The 20,284-nt window shown below is 47.4% G+C and overlaps 1 protein-coding gene across 1 annotated transcript; it reads right to left on the reverse strand.

Moving 5' to 3' along the window:
- Nucleotides 1-709: 709 nt before the first annotated feature.
- Nucleotides 710-20,258, reverse strand: AATF (apoptosis antagonizing transcription factor). The gene is made up of 13 exons (XM_032969412.2): nt 19,791-20,258; nt 19,250-19,447; nt 17,652-17,871; nt 16,666-16,781; nt 16,083-16,220; nt 15,508-15,616; nt 14,459-14,642; nt 5,014-5,181; nt 4,759-4,833; nt 4,085-4,152; nt 1,628-1,708; nt 1,040-1,111; nt 710-898 (listed from the first exon to the last, which is right to left on the reverse strand). Exons 1-13 carry the CDS (start codon nt 19,864-19,866, stop codon nt 835-837), a joined length of 1,569 nt encoding a protein of 522 aa, XP_032825303.2. The 5' UTR covers nt 19,867-20,258; the 3' UTR covers nt 710-834.
- Between the last annotated feature and the right edge of the window lie 26 nt (nt 20,259-20,284).

Here is a 20,284-nt window from a genome sequence, read left to right on the forward strand (position 1 = left end):
TATTGCCCAAAACTTCGCCGATATTTTTAATCACAGCCGCAGTGCGATCAACACGGAACGCATTGCGTTTTCCACGAACCCAAGCACTCGCTCCGATGTGAGAATACTGCCCCAACTCAATGTGCTCACTCGCTCCAACGCTGAAACGCCGTAACAAGCGGGGCAGGCTGCCCCTTCTGGGCCAGGCGTATTGCCATTGTGCTGTACTGTACTCTATGGTCCCCGCATTCAAGCCACACTGACCAGCTGAAAGTATGGTTAAATAATACCCACGTGCAAGTCTCAGCACCAGGGTGACATCTACGATCACGTCAGCAAAGTCCATCTGAACCATTTCGTGCGAGTTTATAGGAGGCACGTCAAATATTTAGTGGGCAAGTGTTCAAAGAGGTGACCTTGAAAAAGACTCGTCACGAGTACATAAAAAAAATACTTGATTACAAAGTGCTAGCGGAATTGAGGTTTTGGCTGGAGAACTCTCGCATGTGAACATTACCACTTTGAACGGTTGCCAAAAAGGAAAATGTTTAAAACTTTAAATGTGTTCCAAGTCCCCACCAAAGGGCGCCAGAGAACGTACCTGCAGGCAGGCAGCGAGCCCAGCCGCATCACCGGAACTAGCCCACGGCCTGACGTGTGGCTCCAACGCAGCACGCGTCATAGACAACGTACGGAGTAATATTTGGAATAAGTGAAAATCCTACACAGGTTTATTCGCTTCATGTGAATTTAATGAGTAAAGAATAATACAAATATGTTCAAATATTTTAAGAGTCCCAAGACAACATGCGATTTGCTCAGAATATTTGATGGCGGCAAATGTGTAGTGATGCTTCACACAGCAGGTGACGGCTCCAGCTTCTGGCTTTTCCCAAAGAGAGAACGGAACAATTCCGTCCTACACACGCAGCACACATAGCACACGGTACATACAGAAGACGCACAAATTGTAAACACCACGTTTTTTTCCGTGTAATGCACAATGAAAACGCGACGGTTGTGTGCGATGCACAATGGAAACGCCACGGGTGTACTGTACCTGGCCTCATCGCTTATGCAGCTGTTGTCGACAGGAGCCATGAAGCTCAGCAGCTTGCTGTGCACGTTGTACCTGCATGAGGGCAGATGCCGCACAAACGTGAAAATTAGCTCAAGGTACGCTACCCATAGTGTTCGATTGCTGGGTTCTAATGCAAAGATTTGGCAAGTTCTGCAGCAGTAGCAACAGCACAAACACCAAGGCAAAGAGCCCATATAACCTAAACAGACTGTTGCGGCAAGTGCTGTTAGCGAGCGCCTATGAAGGCCGACATGGCACCCGAGGGAGTGGGTGGCCAGCATCACGCCCGGGACGCCTTATCTCCCGTGCCGATGATCACCATAAACAACTTTACGATGATGACTAGGAGGTAAAGAATCCCAAAGGCCGATGATCACCATAAACAACTTTACGATTATGACTAAGGGTAAAGAATCCCAAAGGCACAGAGTACAGCCAGAGACCGTCTTTGCTTGAGCTCTTGCCGAGGTATCACGATCCTCAATGTGCCTACCTTTGTAATGCTGCATGAAACGTCACCACACGAAACGTTACCACACGAGCATTCGAAGAAACATTTCTCTCAACCTGATTTTGCGTCCTTTGCTGGCTTTCGTGTCAACCTTCTTCTTAACTTTACTTCTTAATTTTTGTATCTCCAGCCACTGCCTGCAATGAAAACCACCACAAACTGTTGAAAACTGAAGTGAGCGAGCGCGTGTAGAGAGGCAACGCAATTGCTCTTTTAGATTTGAAGCTTTCGTGACTGCAAGGATTCATACTCTTTGGTTTTTCCGTAAAGTCAGGTAGGTAAAATAAAATAAAACTAAATGAAATCACGACGTTTCGGAGGCAACACAAGTTCTGTCTTCAGGTGGAAGTCACAGCAGAATATCTGTGTCAAGTGGACAGCTCTGAGACAGCCGGGATTATATACAGGTTAAGGGGGGGGGGAGGAGCCAGAAAGGGATGTGGGTGGGGGGCAGGGCTGAGTTAAGCCACCTTTTGTTAAACTGCAGGGGGTTCGGGGGAGGGGTGGTGCACTGCGCGAAAAGCGGGTAAAACCTCCTTTTGTTATGCTGCAGGGGGTTCGGGGGGAGCGATGGCGCGTGCTGCACGAAAGCAAGTACAGCCCAATTTTTTGTTAGAAAGCAATGGAAATGGCTGTACAATTATAAGGCAGCTAAAGTTTGGCATACAACCCACCGAGAGATGGAAATGGTTGTACAATTATAAGGCAGCTAACGTTTGACTTGATTTATAACATCTTTACAATGTTATTCTTAGTTTTTTCGGTAAAGTCACGTTGAAGAGAAACAACAGAATAACAAAATATATATAAAACAATAAAAAATTCTCACGACGTTTCGACCATAACTCAAACGGTCATCATCAGGTGTGTCGGTTTGCATAAATTTATTTTGAAAACGGCATATTTATTTATTTATAAAAAAAATAACGTTTGCGTCACGCGCAGCGATTGGCAGTTTGCCCAGGACTAGTCCATCTATTTTTTGAAAAGAGGAGGGGGGAGACGAAATTTGTTTTTATGTATGCCGTCTGAAAGCCACTGTAAGCGTGAACAATCAATCAAGAACTGAAATGATTTATCAAATCTTTCCAATGATTGCTAAGATAGAATCCATCTTCTCGGTTGAAATTGTCTCTGTGCTTGTATATGTGGATAGCCTCATGAACGAAAAAACTAAGAATATGAATTACTGCAGTCACGAAAGCTTTAAATCAAAATCTTTACAATGGTTGCTCAATTTGAAACCATCCTCTCGGTTGAAGTTGTGTCTATGTTTGTATATCTGGATGGCTTCATGGACAAATCTTTGGTAATAACCGGGAGGTTTGCAGAGAACTTTGGTATCAGAGAAATCAATGTCATGAGAACCCGCTGTATTGAAACAATGATCAGCCACGGCCGAAGAATTCAAAATCATCACGTTACCATACATAGCAGGCGTTACTAAAAAGATTTCCAAAATTCTAAACAAACACAAGATCCAGGTCCGTTTCAATACAGTACACAAAATCCGTGATCTGATCCCATCCGTAAAGGATGTCATTCCTGACTTACAGTACCCCGGTGTTTACAAATTGAGTTGTACCTGCGGTGACTGCTATAATCGGGGAGACAAAACGACATATTTCTGACCGAATCCGCGAGCACAAATCAGATTTGAAACACGGCAGAACGAATTCTTCAGCCGTGGCTGATCATTGTTTCAACACAGCGGGTTCTCATGACATTGTTTTCTCTGATACCAAAGTTCTCTGAAAACCTCCCGGTTATTACCAAAGATTTGTCCATGAAGCCATCCAGATATACAAACATAGACAACTTCAACCGAGAGGATGGTTTCAAATTCAGCAACCATTGGAAAGATGTCAAACGTTAGCCGCCTTATAATTGTACAGCCATTTCCATCTCTCAGTGGGTTGTATGCCAAACTTTAGCTGCCTTATAATTGTACAGCCATTTCCATTGCTTTCTAACAAAAATTGGGCTGTACTTGCTTTCGTGCAGCACACCATCGCTCCCCCGAACCCCCTGCAGCATAACAAAAGGTTTTACCCGCTTTTCGTGCAGTGCACCACCCCTCCTCCCGAACCCCCTGCAGCTTAACAAAAGGCGGCTTGGCTCAGCCCCCCCCCCACCCACGTCCCTTTCTGGCTCCCCCCCCCCGCCCCTTAACCTGTATATAATCCCGGCTGTCTCAGAGCTGTCCACTTGACACAGATATTCTGCTGTGACTATTCCACCTGAAGACGGAAGCTTGTGTTGTCTCCGAAACGTCGCGATTTAATTTAGTTGTTTTCTTTTATTTTACCTACGTGACTTTACCGAAAAACCAGAGTATAATTGCTCTTTTATTCAGCATTGCACCTCCGATTAGCACGGTTGGCTACATACGGTGTGAAAGAAGTTCAACATACATACAGGGTCAACTCATAGTGAGGATGTGCGTACATTCACGTCCCCTGCACTTACGCCTCAACTTATGCGTGCGAGTGGGGGGTTCCAATGGGCATTACCTGCCCCAAGCGAGCTGATCGTTAGAGTCCGTGGCAGCCGTCTTGCACTCGATCAGCTCACGCAGCAGCTGTAAGCGGAAAACGGCACAAGTGTGTGTGTATGCATACGGGGAGCAGTAGTGTAGCGGTTAGCGCGCTGTGCTATGAACCGGCAAAACCGGGTTCAATTCCTGCTCACGGCCAACACCGGTGACGATTATCTGAACCGGTCCTGGGCCTCCCCTAGGTCGGTTCAGCCTAAAATGAGTACCTGGTGTTGTGTTAACATCGCCACTCGGAGAAACAAAGGTGGTCGGGCATTGTGCTTTCCACTCACCCCCTCATGTGCAGTGCCAGCCTTTATAAGTGCTTGCTAACAGCACTTACCCCAACAGTCTGTTAAAGCTATACGGGGGATTTTCATCTATGAGTGTATGATATGAGCATATTTGGTTAATCCATGCGCAGTGTATTCACATGCACCCAGTGTATTCACATGCACGCAGTGTATTCACATGCACGCAGTGTATTCACATGCACGCAGTGTATTCACATGCACGCAGTGTATTCACATGCACGCAGTGTATTCACATGCACGCAGTGTATTCACATGCACGCAGTGTATGCACACGCACGTGCAGCGTATTCTTGCACAGCGTAATCGGGCGCAGCGTATTCTCACACACTCATTGTACCTGGTGGTAGAAATCCCCATCGTCAAACACCTCTGGGTCAATGTCCTTGAGCTGTGACACAGCCCGTGGTGTGACCTGCAGGTCACAGCAGCTCGTCAGCCAAAAATAACAAGGCTTCTATGAGAGCCGCACTAACATTCACTGAGTCTACACGGGGCGACAGAGTGAGGGTTTCATGCGAGTACATCACAGAGTGTGCATCACACTCAGCGAGTGCATCACAGAGTACACATCACACCTAGACTATGTTTGTACCGCGGGATGTGACTCGTCGGTCCCCATGCTGCTGGTCTCCTCGTTTGGGGTCTTCCCCAGGATGGTGAAGGCAGAGCGCTTGGTTTGCGTGCGCAGGAGCAGGCGCTCGCGCTCCTGCAACACGTGCTCAATTTGCAGCAGCACGGAGCGATCAAACGAGGCGAAGCCCTGCCACCAGATCACACACACAGAAAAACATTACACACACAATAACAGCCGTCATTTTTCACTGAGTGTCGGTGACATCACCACAGCACTTATATGCCAAGTTAAGTGCACCTAACCTGGTTATAGCAAGCCATCCACAGTTGACGTGACCTTGAGGTCATGTCTATTCCGGAAGGCTTGAGGTCACGTCAAGTGTGGAAAGCTTGCTGGCAGGAGGTTACGAAACAGACCCATGTGCCATTGTTTGACTGAGAGGACTGGGAGATGCACTATCTATGGTTCCCACTGTGCCAACTTGCTGCTTTTTAGCCGCCCAGAGCTCCGTTCATTGTTGTGAACGTTGCTCCTCTGCTCTCTGTTGTTGCTGGAGGGCAACTGCCTTTAACTTGCCAGTAGCATCCTTCGCTGGTACCAGCCATCAACAAGTCCAATTGGCTCCACATCCACCTGTTCCACATCAGTCCATCTCTTCTCTAGCCAATGCCGCAACCGTTTTGCCTCCTTTATCCGGCCAAACAAAAGCTGCTTAGGCATGCAGTGGCTGGGCATGCGGGCTGCATGACCCAGCTAACGCAGCCTCACCTGCCAAAGGAGCTCACCGATGGGACAGTGTCGAAATCTTTCAATAATCTGCGAGCTCCTCACATAAACCAGCCTATAATAATTTACTTGAACCCAGGATGGATCATAGACAGCCCAGCCTGACTTTCTCAAACCGGCATAGATGTTCCTTCGGGGTCCATGTTTCCACATCATCAAAACAGATACACACAAGGATACAAAAAATACAAATATCCCCGTATAAGGCTGTTAGGGTAAGTGCTGTTCACGAGCACCTATGAAGGCCGGCACAACACATGAGGAGTTGGGTGGTCAGCATAACACCCGGTAGCCTTTGTTTGCCCAGTGCTAATGTTTACACATCGCACCAGGTGCTCATTTAAGGCCGAGTTGACTTCTGGGAGGCCCACAACCGATTCAAATATTCACAATTCTTATTGGTCGGGAGTCAAACTGGGGCCACCGGGTTTGTAGCGGAGTGCGTTAAACACTGTGCTACTGCTTCCAGACGCAAACGCATCAACAATATGCAATTGTGCGCGCTGCCCTTGCACTCGTTTTAGAAGCGATGCGGTAGGTCTTCACGGAACGGCTGCACAGTAACTGGGGTCAGTGATGGGTTTCATTCAGGTTATGCAATACAGTATTCAGTTTAACACGTAGGCTTTCGCGACCAATATTATTCATAATAAAGGTTTTTGGGTTGGATCGCGTTTATTTATAAATGTGTCGTAACCCTCCACCACCCAACACGGCCAATCAGCAAAAAAAGTGTCACGTTGACAAAAGACAAATAATTCACTACTTTAGCCCACCGGTGTGTTGAAGAGTGAATCCACATTTACAGTTTGAGTACGACGTTTCGCTGGTAAATACATCCAGCATCATCGGGCAATTCGCCAGAATGGTAAAGCCCTCGCTTGCTCCCGGTTTTATATAGAGCAGCAGGGTGACGTCATCACTTAACTCATATCAGGTGCAGTGATTAGAGGCGGAGGGGGTATTGTAATTATATAATCGATTAGTAATCAGTCATTGGTTATGATTAGTAATGAGTTGTAGATTAGTAATTCTTTAAATCAAAATGTAATGTGTATTATTTAATAATACGCTTCCAGGCCGCACTAAGCCGGTAGCTGTCAGAGCGATTAAAGTTATTCTTGTTCCTCTCAATTTCAATGGATTCTCTAATTAGTCTTTGCCAGTAATAATTAGTTTTACACACCACTGCAACATTGTCAAAATCAATTGAGTGTCCTTGTTGACAAGCATGTTCTGCCACTGCCGACAGTTGTGTTTGAGATAATTTAATATTTCTCTGATGTTCTTTACGTCTTACGCTGATGTTACGTCCAGAATGGTATTATTGGTATTATTAAATAATACACATTACATTTTGATTTAAAGAATTACTAATCTACAACTCATTACTAATCATAACCAATGACTGATTACTAATCGATTATATAATTACAATACCCCCCCCCCTCTGCCTCTAATCACTGCACCTGATATGAGTTAAGTGATGACGTCACCCTGCTGCTCTATATAAAACCGGGAGCAAGCGAGGGCTTTACCATTCTGGCGAATTGCCTGATGATGCTGGATGTATTTACCAGCGAAACGTCGTACTCAAACTGTAAATGTGGATTCACTCTTCAACACACCGGTGGGCTAAAATAGTGAATTATTGTCTTTTGTCAACGTGACACTTTTTTTGCTGATTGGCCGTGTCGGGTGGTGGAGGGTTACGACACATTTATAAATAAACGCGATCCAACCCAAAAACCTTTATTATGAATAATATTGGTCGCGAAAGCCTACGTGTTAAACTGACTAACCTCTATGGGGAGGATACTACATAATAAACAAATCCCTACTGAAAACCAAAAATTTAAAAACAAAACTGTACTGAACTTGACTAACACTATTAACCGGTGACATGGTCTCTATCCTTTCTAAAGGCCTTAACTTTGCCGTTACCCCACGCACAATTCCAGTGGATGAGATAATTGCTGAGGTAGAATCAGCAGTTAGACTCCTTCCACATAATGAGGCAGAGATGACTAGACATGAGGTTGCTAAAATAATTGAGAATAGCAAAGTTCCAAAAGTAAATATTAGCTGTAACGAGGCAAAAGCCTTAAGAGAGCTGCGTGTAAATAAGGATATCCAAATCCTAGCAGCTGATAAAGGCCGCACTACTGTAGTGATGTCACAAGCCGATTATGATAATAAAATTAGAAATTTACTAGAGGAAAGTACCTACATTAAAATTAAACGAGATCCAACTAATACTTTAGAACGTAAGACCACTGCAATAATTGCAAATTCATTAATCCCTAAAAATGAGCAATACCTAATTAAGCCAAGGGCCTCAAAACCACCTAGACTCTATGGGCTACCAAAGATTAATAAAATCGGCATCCCATTATGACCCATAGTCAGTACAATTGGCTCTGCCACATATCAATTAGCAAAATATATAACCAAACAAATACAGCCCTACATCGGAAAGACATCTTCATTCATAAAAAATTCAGAACATCTTGTGAATGTGATTAAAGATATTAAACTTACTCCTGATGATATTCTGGTAAGTTTTGATGTGATTTCTCTATTCACTAAGGTTCCAGTGGACGAATCGCTTAAATTACTTGATACACTAGTAAAGAATACCGGTTTACCAAAAGATATTCCGAAACTTGCTGGCCATTGTTTAAATAACACTTACTTCTTATGGAGAGGGGATTTCTTTAAACAAAAGGAAGGAGCAGCAATGGGTTCTCCTTTATCCCCTGCTATAGCAAATTTGTACATGGAAAACTTTGAAATAAGAGCACTTGCCTCGAGCACATTAAAACCATCTATTTGGTTTAGGTATGTGGATGACACTTTGGTTGTCTGGCCACATGGTAAAGATACACTTAATGATTTTCTAAATAATCTCAATGCACAAAACCCGGCCATCCAGTTCACCATGAAAATGGAGGTGAATAACACACTCCCATTCCTAGATATTTTGCTTGGACATGGCCTAAACGGTAAAATAACACACAGCGTTTACAGAAAGCAAACGCACACTGATGCCTATCTGAATGCAGAATCACATCATCATCCAGCTCAGAAATCCTATCTTATCAAGACGCTCATACATCGGGCTAAACAGTGTCAGATGGTGAGAGTCTAGTGAGAGAGATTAAACACGTTAAAGACGCACTACGACAGAATGGCTACAATGATGCTCAAATTAACAGAGCACTGAATGCCAAATCACGATCGCAAAGCAATACTGCTGAAAGCGACCCGATTGTTAAAACAATAAAAATGCCATATATCTCAGGAGTAACTGACAAATTAGCCCGTGTTTTGCAAAAGCAAAACATTACAGTAAGATTTGGTACAGTACACAAAATTCAAAAACTAGTATCTTGCACTAAAGACGCATTACCTAAACTATCAACAGATGGTGTATATCGGATTAATTGTTCATGTGGCAGCTGCTACATTGGGCAGACGGGACGTAACATCAGCGTAAGACTAAAAGAACATCAGAGAAATATTAAATTATCTCAAACACAACTGTCGGCAGTGGCAGAACATGCTTGTCAACAAGGACACTCAATTGATTTTGACAATGTTGCAGTGGTGTGTAAAACTAATTATTACTGGCAAAGACTAATTAGAGAATCCATTGAAATTGAGAGGAACAAGAATAACTTTAATCGCTCTGACAGCTACCGGCTTAGTGCGGCCTGGAAGCGTATTATTAAATAATACACATTACATTTTGATTTAAAGAATTACTAATCTACAACTCATTACTCATCATAACCAATGACTGATTACTAATCGATTATATAATTACAATACCCCCCCCCCCTCCGCCTCTAATCACTGCACCTGATATGAGTTAAGTGATGACGTCACCCTGCTGCTCTATATAAAACCGGGAGCAAGTGAGGGCTTTACCATTCTGGCGAATTGCCCGATGATGCTGGATGTATTTACCAGCGAAACGTCGTACTCAAACTGTAAATGTGGATTCACTCTTCAACACACCGGTGGGCTAAAGTAGTGAATTATTTGTCTTTTGTCAACGTGACACTTTTTTTGCTGATTGGCCATGTCGGGTGGTGGAGGGTTACGACACATTTATAAATAAATGCGATCCAACCCAAAAACCTTTATTATGAATACAGTATTCCCTCGTTATTTGCGAGGGGTACGTTCCGGAGGTTTGTGAATAGCTAAGTTCGCGCATATTGCTCTATGAATAATCATACGCACAACGTAGACCGCGGCAAGGTAAGGTAAAAACAACGAGCCTACCTTTACCGTATCTTTTACCTTACCACAATACAATCACTCTACCCTTACCTTTAACCCTTTAGCAAGGTAAGGTAAAAGGTCAAAAGCAACAGAGCCTACCCTTACCCTACCTTTTACCCCTTACCCCATACAAATTATGCAATTACAGGGTAATTACTGGGGTACTACACATGAAAGGTTTATAACAGGTAAATGCTAGGTAGAGCGCTTTACTCATATAGCATACTCTCGAATCAGGCGTTGAGGCTGTCGACGACTCCGTCCTCCATAACCTCATCCCAGTTGTCTTGGTCGATGATAACCTGATTAAGTTCGTCATTGCCGTCATCCTCGGACGAACGACAGGCAATAAGATCCTGTGCCGCTCCGGCCCAGTTAGACGGGACATTCAGGCAGCCGGCCGCGATCCCCGAGCGCAAGCACATGGACTGGATGAAGAGCGTCGACGACAGCAACTGGCGAACGCATGTGAACTCCCGCCCAGTTCCGCTATTCACGCTGGCGCTCCAAAGTAGTCGCAGGCCATCTTGTAGTGGGCAGGGAGTAGCTTTTTGAGGAGAGACCACCACTGCATTATGTTAATTAAGTCGCTGGCAGTCGTGACGCCCATGCTCAGAAAACGATCGACTTCATCGCCGTCGTCGATGGAGCTGCCGACATTGCTGAATAGGGTGCTGAACAGTGACCCGTCCTCCATATGGGCAGCGACTGCCGTCGGCGGGATCGTGAGCACGTTCGAGTAGCGATGCTGCAGGACAGAGAGGACCGTGGCCTTCAGTGTAGCCAACTCGTCTTGGTTTGTCGTTTTCGGCAGCTGTGGATTCAAGTAGGATGCCACAATGGCGGGTTCCTGAACCAGGAAGTCGCGGTACCGCACCAGCTCGGCCTTCATCCCCGTCGCGATCAAGGACTCATCGATCGCTCAAAGAGCGGCTTCACCGCGATCGCAATGACGGATCAGGTGCTCCATCGTCACCGGCACGAGATCCAATGTCGACTTGCGGTCCGCCGCCAACGAGGTCATGACCTGGCGCGGCATTCGCAGGAATGCTGTCTCGCCCTCGATGTTTGCCCACTGCAGTTCACATTCTGGAAGCACGCCATGATAATGTCCAATGGGACACGCTTTTTGATGGCGTCGTCGTCCATGTCAAACGTCGAATTCCACCTGGTCGGTGAGTCCTGGTGCGTCGGCTCCTTGCTGGCGAGCTTGGCGATCTCGGCCTCGCGATGGTACGACTGCCGGACGACCTTGGTGCGCCTGATATTGACGAGCGCCTTGCGCAGTTCAGCGTTGGTCGACTTTATCAGTTTGAGAACTTGGACAACGCCGATCTAAACCGAATGATCCGCACAGCGAATATGGTGGCAAACCCGTAACTTCTCATATCCGGCGTCCCTGTTGACCAGGGCGAACAACGTTTTGACAGCACTAATCGCATCGGAGCCATTGTCGCTGGTGACAGCGAGCAGCTTAGTCGAGACATTGTGCCTGAGACTTTAGAGGTGCTCAAACAGAGTGGTGCCAAAGCGCTTGCCGACACCCCTTCCGGACTGCACATCAAGGATTGTCAGCAGCATGGATTTCAACGCACCAGATTTGGTGTTGATCCAGTGCACCGTGACCATCCAAAATTCCTTCAGGTTGCAGTTCGACCACCCGTCTATGGTGAGCGAGATGGCGACGTCCAGATTGGAGAAGAACTCCCCGACGTTGGGCAGTATGATGGCGTGATGCTCGACAATCCTGCGAATGATGGTGTGGGTCGATGGGCCCTTGTATCCCTGCATCAACGTGTGAACCAAGGTCTTGAACTTGTCGCTGCCGGCGGCTCGCAAAGAGATTGCACCTTGGATAACAAAATCAACCACCGCGTTTTCAAACTTTACCAGGAGGCGATCTGGGATTGCTGGTCGACTCAGCGTATGCTGCATTAGACGGCTCGCCGACGTCGATGTCCCGACCTCGCTGCCTGGGGCGAGCACATTGTGCTTCTTGAGGTGGGCTTTCCACTCCGACGTGTTCGTGTGGGAGGAAAACCACTTGCAGCACGCACTGCCGCATTCCTTGCTGCACATGGGGATCACCATCCATCCAATCGTGCGTGTCCTCCCACGGGAACGCATGCCGCTGCCTCGTTCGATTGCTGCTCGCAGCGATCCCGAAAATGCCGTTATTGGCATCCTCGACCTCATCCTCTACCTCAAGAACGTGGTCCGTCTCCATCTGGTCCGACATCAATGATTCCAATTTAAAATGGAGGCCACGGACTGCGCCACAGAGCTTTTAGCGAGCGGTAAACAGGGTATTTACCGGCTAATACTTCACACTACCTTTACCTTACCAGGTAATTCTTCCGCGCTACCTTTACCCTACCCTTTACCTCACCCCTTGGCATGGCCGACACCTTCACCCGGTAGAAAGGGTAAATTACTTTACCTTGCCGAGGCCTAGTGCAACGTCTGCAAATGCTTCAAAAATTAACGTAGGTACAAAATAAAATAAATCACGACGTTTCGACTACCTCAGCAGTACATAACTCAGCTCACTTGGTCTCTCTAATCAAGGGCATTTCACTGTCCCCAGATGATTTTCTCGTCAGCTTTGATGTAGTTTCTCTGTTCACCAAGGTTCCTGTGCCTGACACCTTAGCAAAAATTGAAGATTTAGTCCAACATGGACTGAATCCTGATGTTCCTACTCTGGTTAGGCACTGCCTTACCAACACTTACTTCACCTGGAATGGTACTTTCTACAAACAAAATGAAGGTACCCCCATGGGTGAATGTTTTCATGGAGAAATTTGAAACAGATGCCATCCAGACATCCACCCCCTACGTCCTTCCTTGTGGAAGAGATATGTAGATGACACTTTCGTCATTTGGCCACATGGCCTGCCAGCATTGAACCAATTTCTCAACCATATTATTTCCATATACCCATCCATCAAATTCACCATGGAAGTAGAGAAGGATGGTAAGCTACCGTTCCTGGATGTTTTCAGAAGAGACCTGACGGCTCGTTGGGACTGTCTACAGGAAATCCACCCACACAGATTCCTATCCGAAACTTGATTCCCACCACCACCCAGCACAGAAGAATTTCCTCATCAAAACACTACACCATAGGGCCCACTGCATTTCTGACCACCATCTAGCCAGTGAACTGGAATATGAACACCAGGCCCTCAAGATGAATGGGTACTCTGACCGCATTATTCGCAAAGCTGTTTCACCAACTATGGAGAAAACCCCCTGAGATGCCACTCAAAACCATCACGTTACCATACATAGCAGGTGTTACCAAACTGTTTTCAAAAATCTTAAACAAACACAAGATCCAGGTCCGATTCAATACAGTACACAAAATCCGTGATCTAATCCCATCTGTGAAGGATGTCATTCTTGACATGCAATATCCTGGAGTACACAAACTAAGTTGCACCTGTGGTGGCTGTTACATTGGGGAAACCAAACGACATATCTCTGACCGTGTTCGTGAACACAAGGCAGATCTGAAACACGGCAGAACCAATTCCTCTGCCGTGGTTGACCATTGTTATAACGCTGCGGGCTCGCATGATATTGTATTTTCTGAGACCAAGGTACTCTGCAAACCTTCGGGCTACTATCAAAGGTTTGTTCATGAAGCCATCCAGATATATAAACATAGTCATAACTTCAACCAAGAAGATGGATACAAATTGAGCAATCATTGGAAGGATGTTATAAACCAGGTAAAACCCTAACTGCTTTGTATTGGTTGTTGTCTATCATATCTGACGGATACTACTACACCACGCAGCGCTCGCCCCCCCCCTACCCCACACCCCCACCCTTCCCTCTCCCCCCTTTCTTGCCTGTATAACCTCTTACCACAGCAACTCTCTCCCACTTCATCAAAAAATTTTCTTGCTGTGGTTTTCCCACCTGATGATGATTGCTTGTGTTGCAATCGAAACGTCATGATTTAATTTATTTTATACCTACGTGACTTTACCGAACCAAAGAGTAAGGATCCCTGCAGTCACGAAAACTTCAAATCTAGATCTTCAAAAAGTTATCTTTTTCATCACTTTATCTCATCGTTTTCTCTCATTCCATTCTCTCATCACTTTATGTATCTCTCAATACAGTCATGTAGAGTTCCAGATGCAATTAATGGCTTGCCAAAATCGCAGATAGCAAGTTCATGAATACCATGGGAATGCTGTACACACAGCTGTAATTTCTGTAACACGTAGCCCTGCTAGGTGGCGAGGCCGCAATACACGTAGCACGGGGCTGCCGCAAGGTGGCATCAACGAACGCTCCACCATCAATCTCTATTCACGTTTGGCCTCGCATCTCCCCGGGGAGCATTCCCCACTCATTCTACAATTACCTTCATCTTGCCTCCGCCGAGTTTAGTTTTGTCGTGCCACTTTTGGATGACGGCATTGCGATGATGCTTGTAGGCAGTGAATCTCTTGGCGGAGAAGTCGGGGTATTCGTCCATGAGCAGCGAGCGCTTGCTGGGCGCCCGGCCCCCCTGAGGGAGAGCAGCGCTGCCTGGCTTCTCCTCCCAACTGCCAAAGCAAGACGGATGGCGGCAGCACTGAGCTCTAGCTGCACTTGCACAACATCCCTGCTGCACCAGAGCCCAACCATTCCAAATCAACAAAATCACCCAATCACACACACATGCTCTCCGACACCACCCAGACACTACCAACACACCGAAGCAGAGACACGGTGCACACACAGACAAAAGATGAAGACAGAAATACCCTTAACACACTTTTGGGGCAAGTGCTGTTAGCGAGCACCTATTAAGGCACGGCACTTGAGAGGATGGATGCGCAACACCATGCCTGGTCACCTTCATCTCCCTCATGGTGATGTTTACACACCGCATAAGGTACTCATTTGAGGCTGAGTCGATCTCGGGGACACCCAGCACCGGTTCAGATAATCATCACTGGTGTTGGCCATGAGTGTGAAACAAACTCGGGTCACCGAGTTCATAGCGCAGCATGCCAACCACTGTGCCACCGCTCCTCACGGCACATACAAATAGATTCCTCATATAGCCTTAATAGACTGTTCGGGCAAGTTCTGTTAGAGAGCACCTACGAAGGTCGGAACAGCACACGAGGGGGTGGGTAGCCAACACCACGCCCGGCCGCCTTTGTCTCCCTAGTGGCGATGTTTATACATCACACAGGTACCCATTTGAGGCTGAGTCGACCTAAGGGAGGCCCAGCACCGTTTCAATAATTGTCACTGGTGTTGGCCGTGAGCGGAAATCGAACATGGGTTGCCAGGTTCGTAGCGCATGCTAACTGCTATACTACCGCTCCCCACGGCACATACACACTCATACACGCACTCAACGGTACCGCCCAGACACCAGCAACACACAGAAGCAGACATCGAGACAAAGACACGCACTTGTGCAGGCTGCTCCTGTCCACCATGTGCTGTGTGTCTGCATTTGAGTGCAGTAGGTGGTTCTGCAAGTCGGTCAGTAGCCTCATTTGCTCCAGGAGCACCGAGCGACCTAAACGGCAGACAAGCACAGTATACATCACATGGATCAGCGATGCCCGTTAGTAATAGTCTGTAATTACAATTCAATTTGAGTTTGCGCAGCATCTCCATGCAACAGCATCTGAAGCAGCTTCACAGCAGAGGATGTGTGTGGAAAACAGTCAAGGCCATATCGGAGAATGTCAACTCCAGTCCTGGTGACAACCCACGCTCCTTCGCCTTTTTATGATCGCCATTCTCTTGCATTCAGAAGCAAAGCAAGGCACTGCATAAGCCTGAGGTTGGGTAATCATGCCAAGCAAGCTCTTGTATTGTGAACTAGGAGCCATCTCTAACAGAGAGAGTCCTTGCCTATAAACATCAAGTGGTTGACCAGTATTGGCTCAAGCGAAGCACGATTGCTGACGAGACACTGAATGTTGTAACCGGCGTCTCGTATGTGCATTTGTTTAGCTGCTCGAGGGCAGCTGACTCACTCTCGCCGAGTGTGCGCGACAGGGCGTCGCCAGCGCGTGCCTTGAAGCCGGGCAGCGTGTCGGGCTGTGGGAGGCGGTTGCAGATCTCCAGTGCCCGCTGCATCTTGATCCGAGCTTCCAGCAGATGATCCCAAAGGCCTGCACATCCAAACACGGGCAGCTGCACTAGCGCCTCCGACAAGCCCACTCTGGGCACAACATATCGATATACCAGGGATGCACAGCCAACACACTGCCACAAGCAGCATAGGATATATTATGCAATGCAGTCCAATGACTAATTTTCATAAACACTCCTTGCACAATTTATTATGGTCATCACCAGCCACTTTACAACAAATATGCCCCTCGCAGCCAAACTTGGAAGTCCTGACCTTTTCCTATTTACCCTTCACATGCGGGCCTTTGAAGTGGCCAAGTCGGAGCACCGGGCCAATGGCAGCATCAGACAAATGCCGACATGGGCTGGCTCCCACAGAGCAATTCAGCACAGGCGGCGGGCCCACAAGGCGGACAGCATCTTCGTTCTATCGTGACGCAGTGGAACCAATACAAGTACTGGCGAGAAGTTACACATGCGTACCAATTTGTCGTTTGATGGCCTGACCCTTGCCCACCTCTTCATCAATCTCTTCTGACTGAAATGTCGCCACTCCTCCATTCTCAGGTTTGTGCAGTCCGCCCTGTAACAGGCCTTCCCTGTGGAACGTCAAGTTAAGAAAAAAAAATACAATGTGACATATCAGGGTCAATGGTGAAATCAGTAATATCTTTACAATGTCGTTCAACACGCATACATACATACATAGACATTAGTTTGGCAAAAAAAATACTGATGCACATGTCACATTTCAGTCATTTTAAATCAAATGCTGAATCAAAGTTTCTAATAACACCAATTAAATTGCTTTCTATAAATAGAGTTCCCTCTAATGCTCTCGTGTGTGAATATCACTGTGTGTACAGGCCCAATCACCAGTGAAGTGGACGTGGCAACAAATTTTATTTTGAAGCAACAGCTTCAAACGTCAGACAGGAATCCCACTCTCCCTGGCTCGGCGAGCTCAAGCTGTCACCAGTCATCCATCACTCTCCTGCTACTGCTGCGAGTCATTAGAGAGTCAAGGCCCCGGTGGCAGGGTGTTTTGGTCTGCAAGAGCGGCGCTACTGGCTCAGCTCGCACCAACCCACATGCATCTCACCTTCCTTCTTCGGTTAACAAGTAAACCTCTTAACCAGGTGATACAACACAGGTGTTAAGATATTTAAACACCAAATAGACACCAATTATAAGACATCAAAAGTCTGCATTGACCACACAATTGTGGTAAAACATGAAAACAAATGTCATGGTAATGTATTTAATTACTGCCTTGAAATAGCTGTATATTTCGTGTTTCAACACCTAACATTTCAAACACATCTTTCGTCACTTTCTTAGAAATGCACTTATATTTCCCCTTATAGAGATGTCTTTAAATTTGTCTCATTTGACACAAACCCAATTAACTGTGACCATGCTAGTGGAAGAAACTCAAGGATTGTGAACTCTAAGATGTGCACCCTTACTCTTCAGAAGTCACCTCCTCCTCTTCATCCATGATGTTTCCATCAGCGTCATCATCATTGTCATCATCATCACCAGGGCTATCATTTTCGTCATCGTCTTCCTGAAGTTGCTGCTCTCCAGGGTGCGTGTGTTCCCACGTCACGCTCGTGATCGCTGCAGCTCCTTCCTCCTGCTCCTCCGCCTCCACTTGCGCTTCGCTCGCAGCTCCTACCGAACTCTCTGCAACGACAGATGGGTCCAAGGTGAACGCGTTTCACGGTCTATCCTCCGCTAGAGTGCGTGCCCTTCTGGAAACACATGGTACGTGTTCTAAATTGAAAACGCATTTCTTTCTAACTGCTTTTTGTGTTTAATTTGTTTTCCTTCCCCCAGCACCTGATTAGCAAGGTTGGCTACATACGGTGCGAAATCGGTTCAACATACATATGTTGCACCATACCAAAGCGCTGTAGGTCGCTTTACCTGCCACCACGCTCACGGCCGACAGGAGGCAGAGAACGAGGTGTGTAGGGGTTGACCAAAGGTGGCCCGTGACTGGAGGTTGACACCCCAGACCCCCAAGGGCTGGGGGGGGGGGGGGATAGGGGCCACAGGCTGATTTTAAGACCCTTTAAGATTGAAGACCCTTTAAGACCTTTCCAGAACCTTCCAGAAATGTCTGGAAGGTTCTGGAGAAGGGGTGATGAGGGGAATGGTAAGCCCGATCTGGGGATAACAGCCGGCCTTCTGAACGGGTCCGGGAGTGTTCGCCAACTCAAGCCTGAAGACGTCCGAAGACCTGAAGACTGGATCAGCACCCTGGGACCCTCAACCGAGGCTCTTGTCAGAGCCTGGTTGTAGCGGACCAGTGGTGGGACCAGCACCCTGGGACCCTCAACCGTGGCTCTTGTCAGAGCCGGATTGTAGTGCACCAGTGGTGGGACCCGTACCCTGGCTGGGTCGGTTTCGCCTCCCTTAGCGGCCGTAGCCAGGGAGTGTGTGGAGCGTAGCCGGGGTGTGTAGGACACGCCAGAAGGGAGGCTGTACCTCCCTTAGGCTATCGGGTTGAAGGGGCCGTGCCCCTTCGTGTTACAGTCGCTGTCAGTTGAGTCTGTTGCTTAATAAACGCGTTGCCTTCAGAAGCCGTCCCCATGTAGTTAGACACACAACACATACATAAGATCATGACATTCTGGTTTAAAATTTTGAGCCAAGCAATGCAAGATACTTTCTGAAAGCCCATAGGGGACACAGGAATCATCTTCCCTCCGGTTACGTGCGGTGACCGGTTCACAGATGAACACTTACAAGAGTGCTTGCTCCCACACCATTAGGCATTACCCGCAGTCCGCGCCACCGAAGCCCCGGTGTTACACGGTGCAATCCTCTCTTGATTGGATATTGCAGATTCCTTTGACGGGGGTTAGTTTATCCATAGGAAAACTACTGTTGACTTCCCCCAAATAATGGTACTTATTTTATCAACCGAGGAGGGATGATGGGCTGAGTCAATGCTCAATCAGGATTTAAACTCGCAATCTCCAATTGCGATCCGCTCGCTGCACCACTGAGCCACCTGTCCCGAGTTACAATCCAGGGAACGGTTAACAGCACTCACCATCATCGCTTCCATCATCATCCTCATCGTCGCGGTGGTCTCCGAGGTGGTGGAGGTCCCGGCGCGTCGCGATGAGGCCGCTATACCGCGCGTCGTTCTCTTCGAGCGCGGCGCGGCGCCTCAGTACGCTGGGCCCAACATCATCCTCCTCTTCCTCGTTCTGCGCAAAGCGCTCAGCAAGCCGAGCCCTGCAGCAGCCTGTACATAGAGAGACACCCTGTAGGAAAATCTCCCTCCACACACACATGCGCGCACTTGCGATCGCACCACGCGGACTGGCGACCCATTTTATCATTATGACCGCCGTGTTACCACGATCCCCGTGTTAGGACCCCAGTGTTATCATTATTAGGAAGCCACTTGAGCAAATCTAGATTGAAAACTAATTTCTTTAGAACTGCGTTGTGTTTAGTTTGTTGTCCTGCCCCCGTACCTCTCGATTAACACGGTTGGCTACGTACGATGCGAAAAAAGTTCAAAATACGGCACATACATCATGGCCCCCGTGTTACAATGACCCTGTGCGAGACACGCCGTGTACCTGTGTCCGCGTCTTCGGGGTCCACGGCGCGAGGAGTCGGGTTGAGCAGCGCCGAGAGACTCTCCGAGAGAGACATGGTCTTCACCCTCGCACTCACTCACTATCACCCTCGCACCCACCCCCTGATTCACCCACCCCCTCACTCACCCCTTCACCCACTCGCTCGCTCACTCCTGCACCCACTCCCTTACTCACCAAATCACTCACCCCCGCAACCACTCACTTAATCACGCATCCACTCACTTAATCACGCATCCACTCAATCGCCCCTCTCCAAAAGGAGCCTCTCTCCTCCACAGCCGCACGAATCCTCCGTGTCTCCACAGCTCCACGCACTGTACTCTGCCTCCTCCACGTGCTCTCTGTATAACTTTATTGCTACCCTCGCTCTGTATAACTTTATTGGTACTCTCGCACAGTGTAGCTTTATTGGTACCCTTGCAGTGTCGCCCTGAGGTATGGTTGTGTAACTTTATTGGTACCTCGCTTCGTGT

This window comes from Petromyzon marinus, chromosome 41 (assembly GCF_048934315.1).
Source record: "Petromyzon marinus isolate PM22_M1 ecotype Great Lakes invasive population chromosome 41, UKy_Petmar_22M1.pri1.0, whole genome shotgun sequence".
Classification (NCBI taxonomy): Eukaryota; Metazoa; Chordata; class Hyperoartia; order Petromyzontiformes; family Petromyzontidae; genus Petromyzon; species Petromyzon marinus.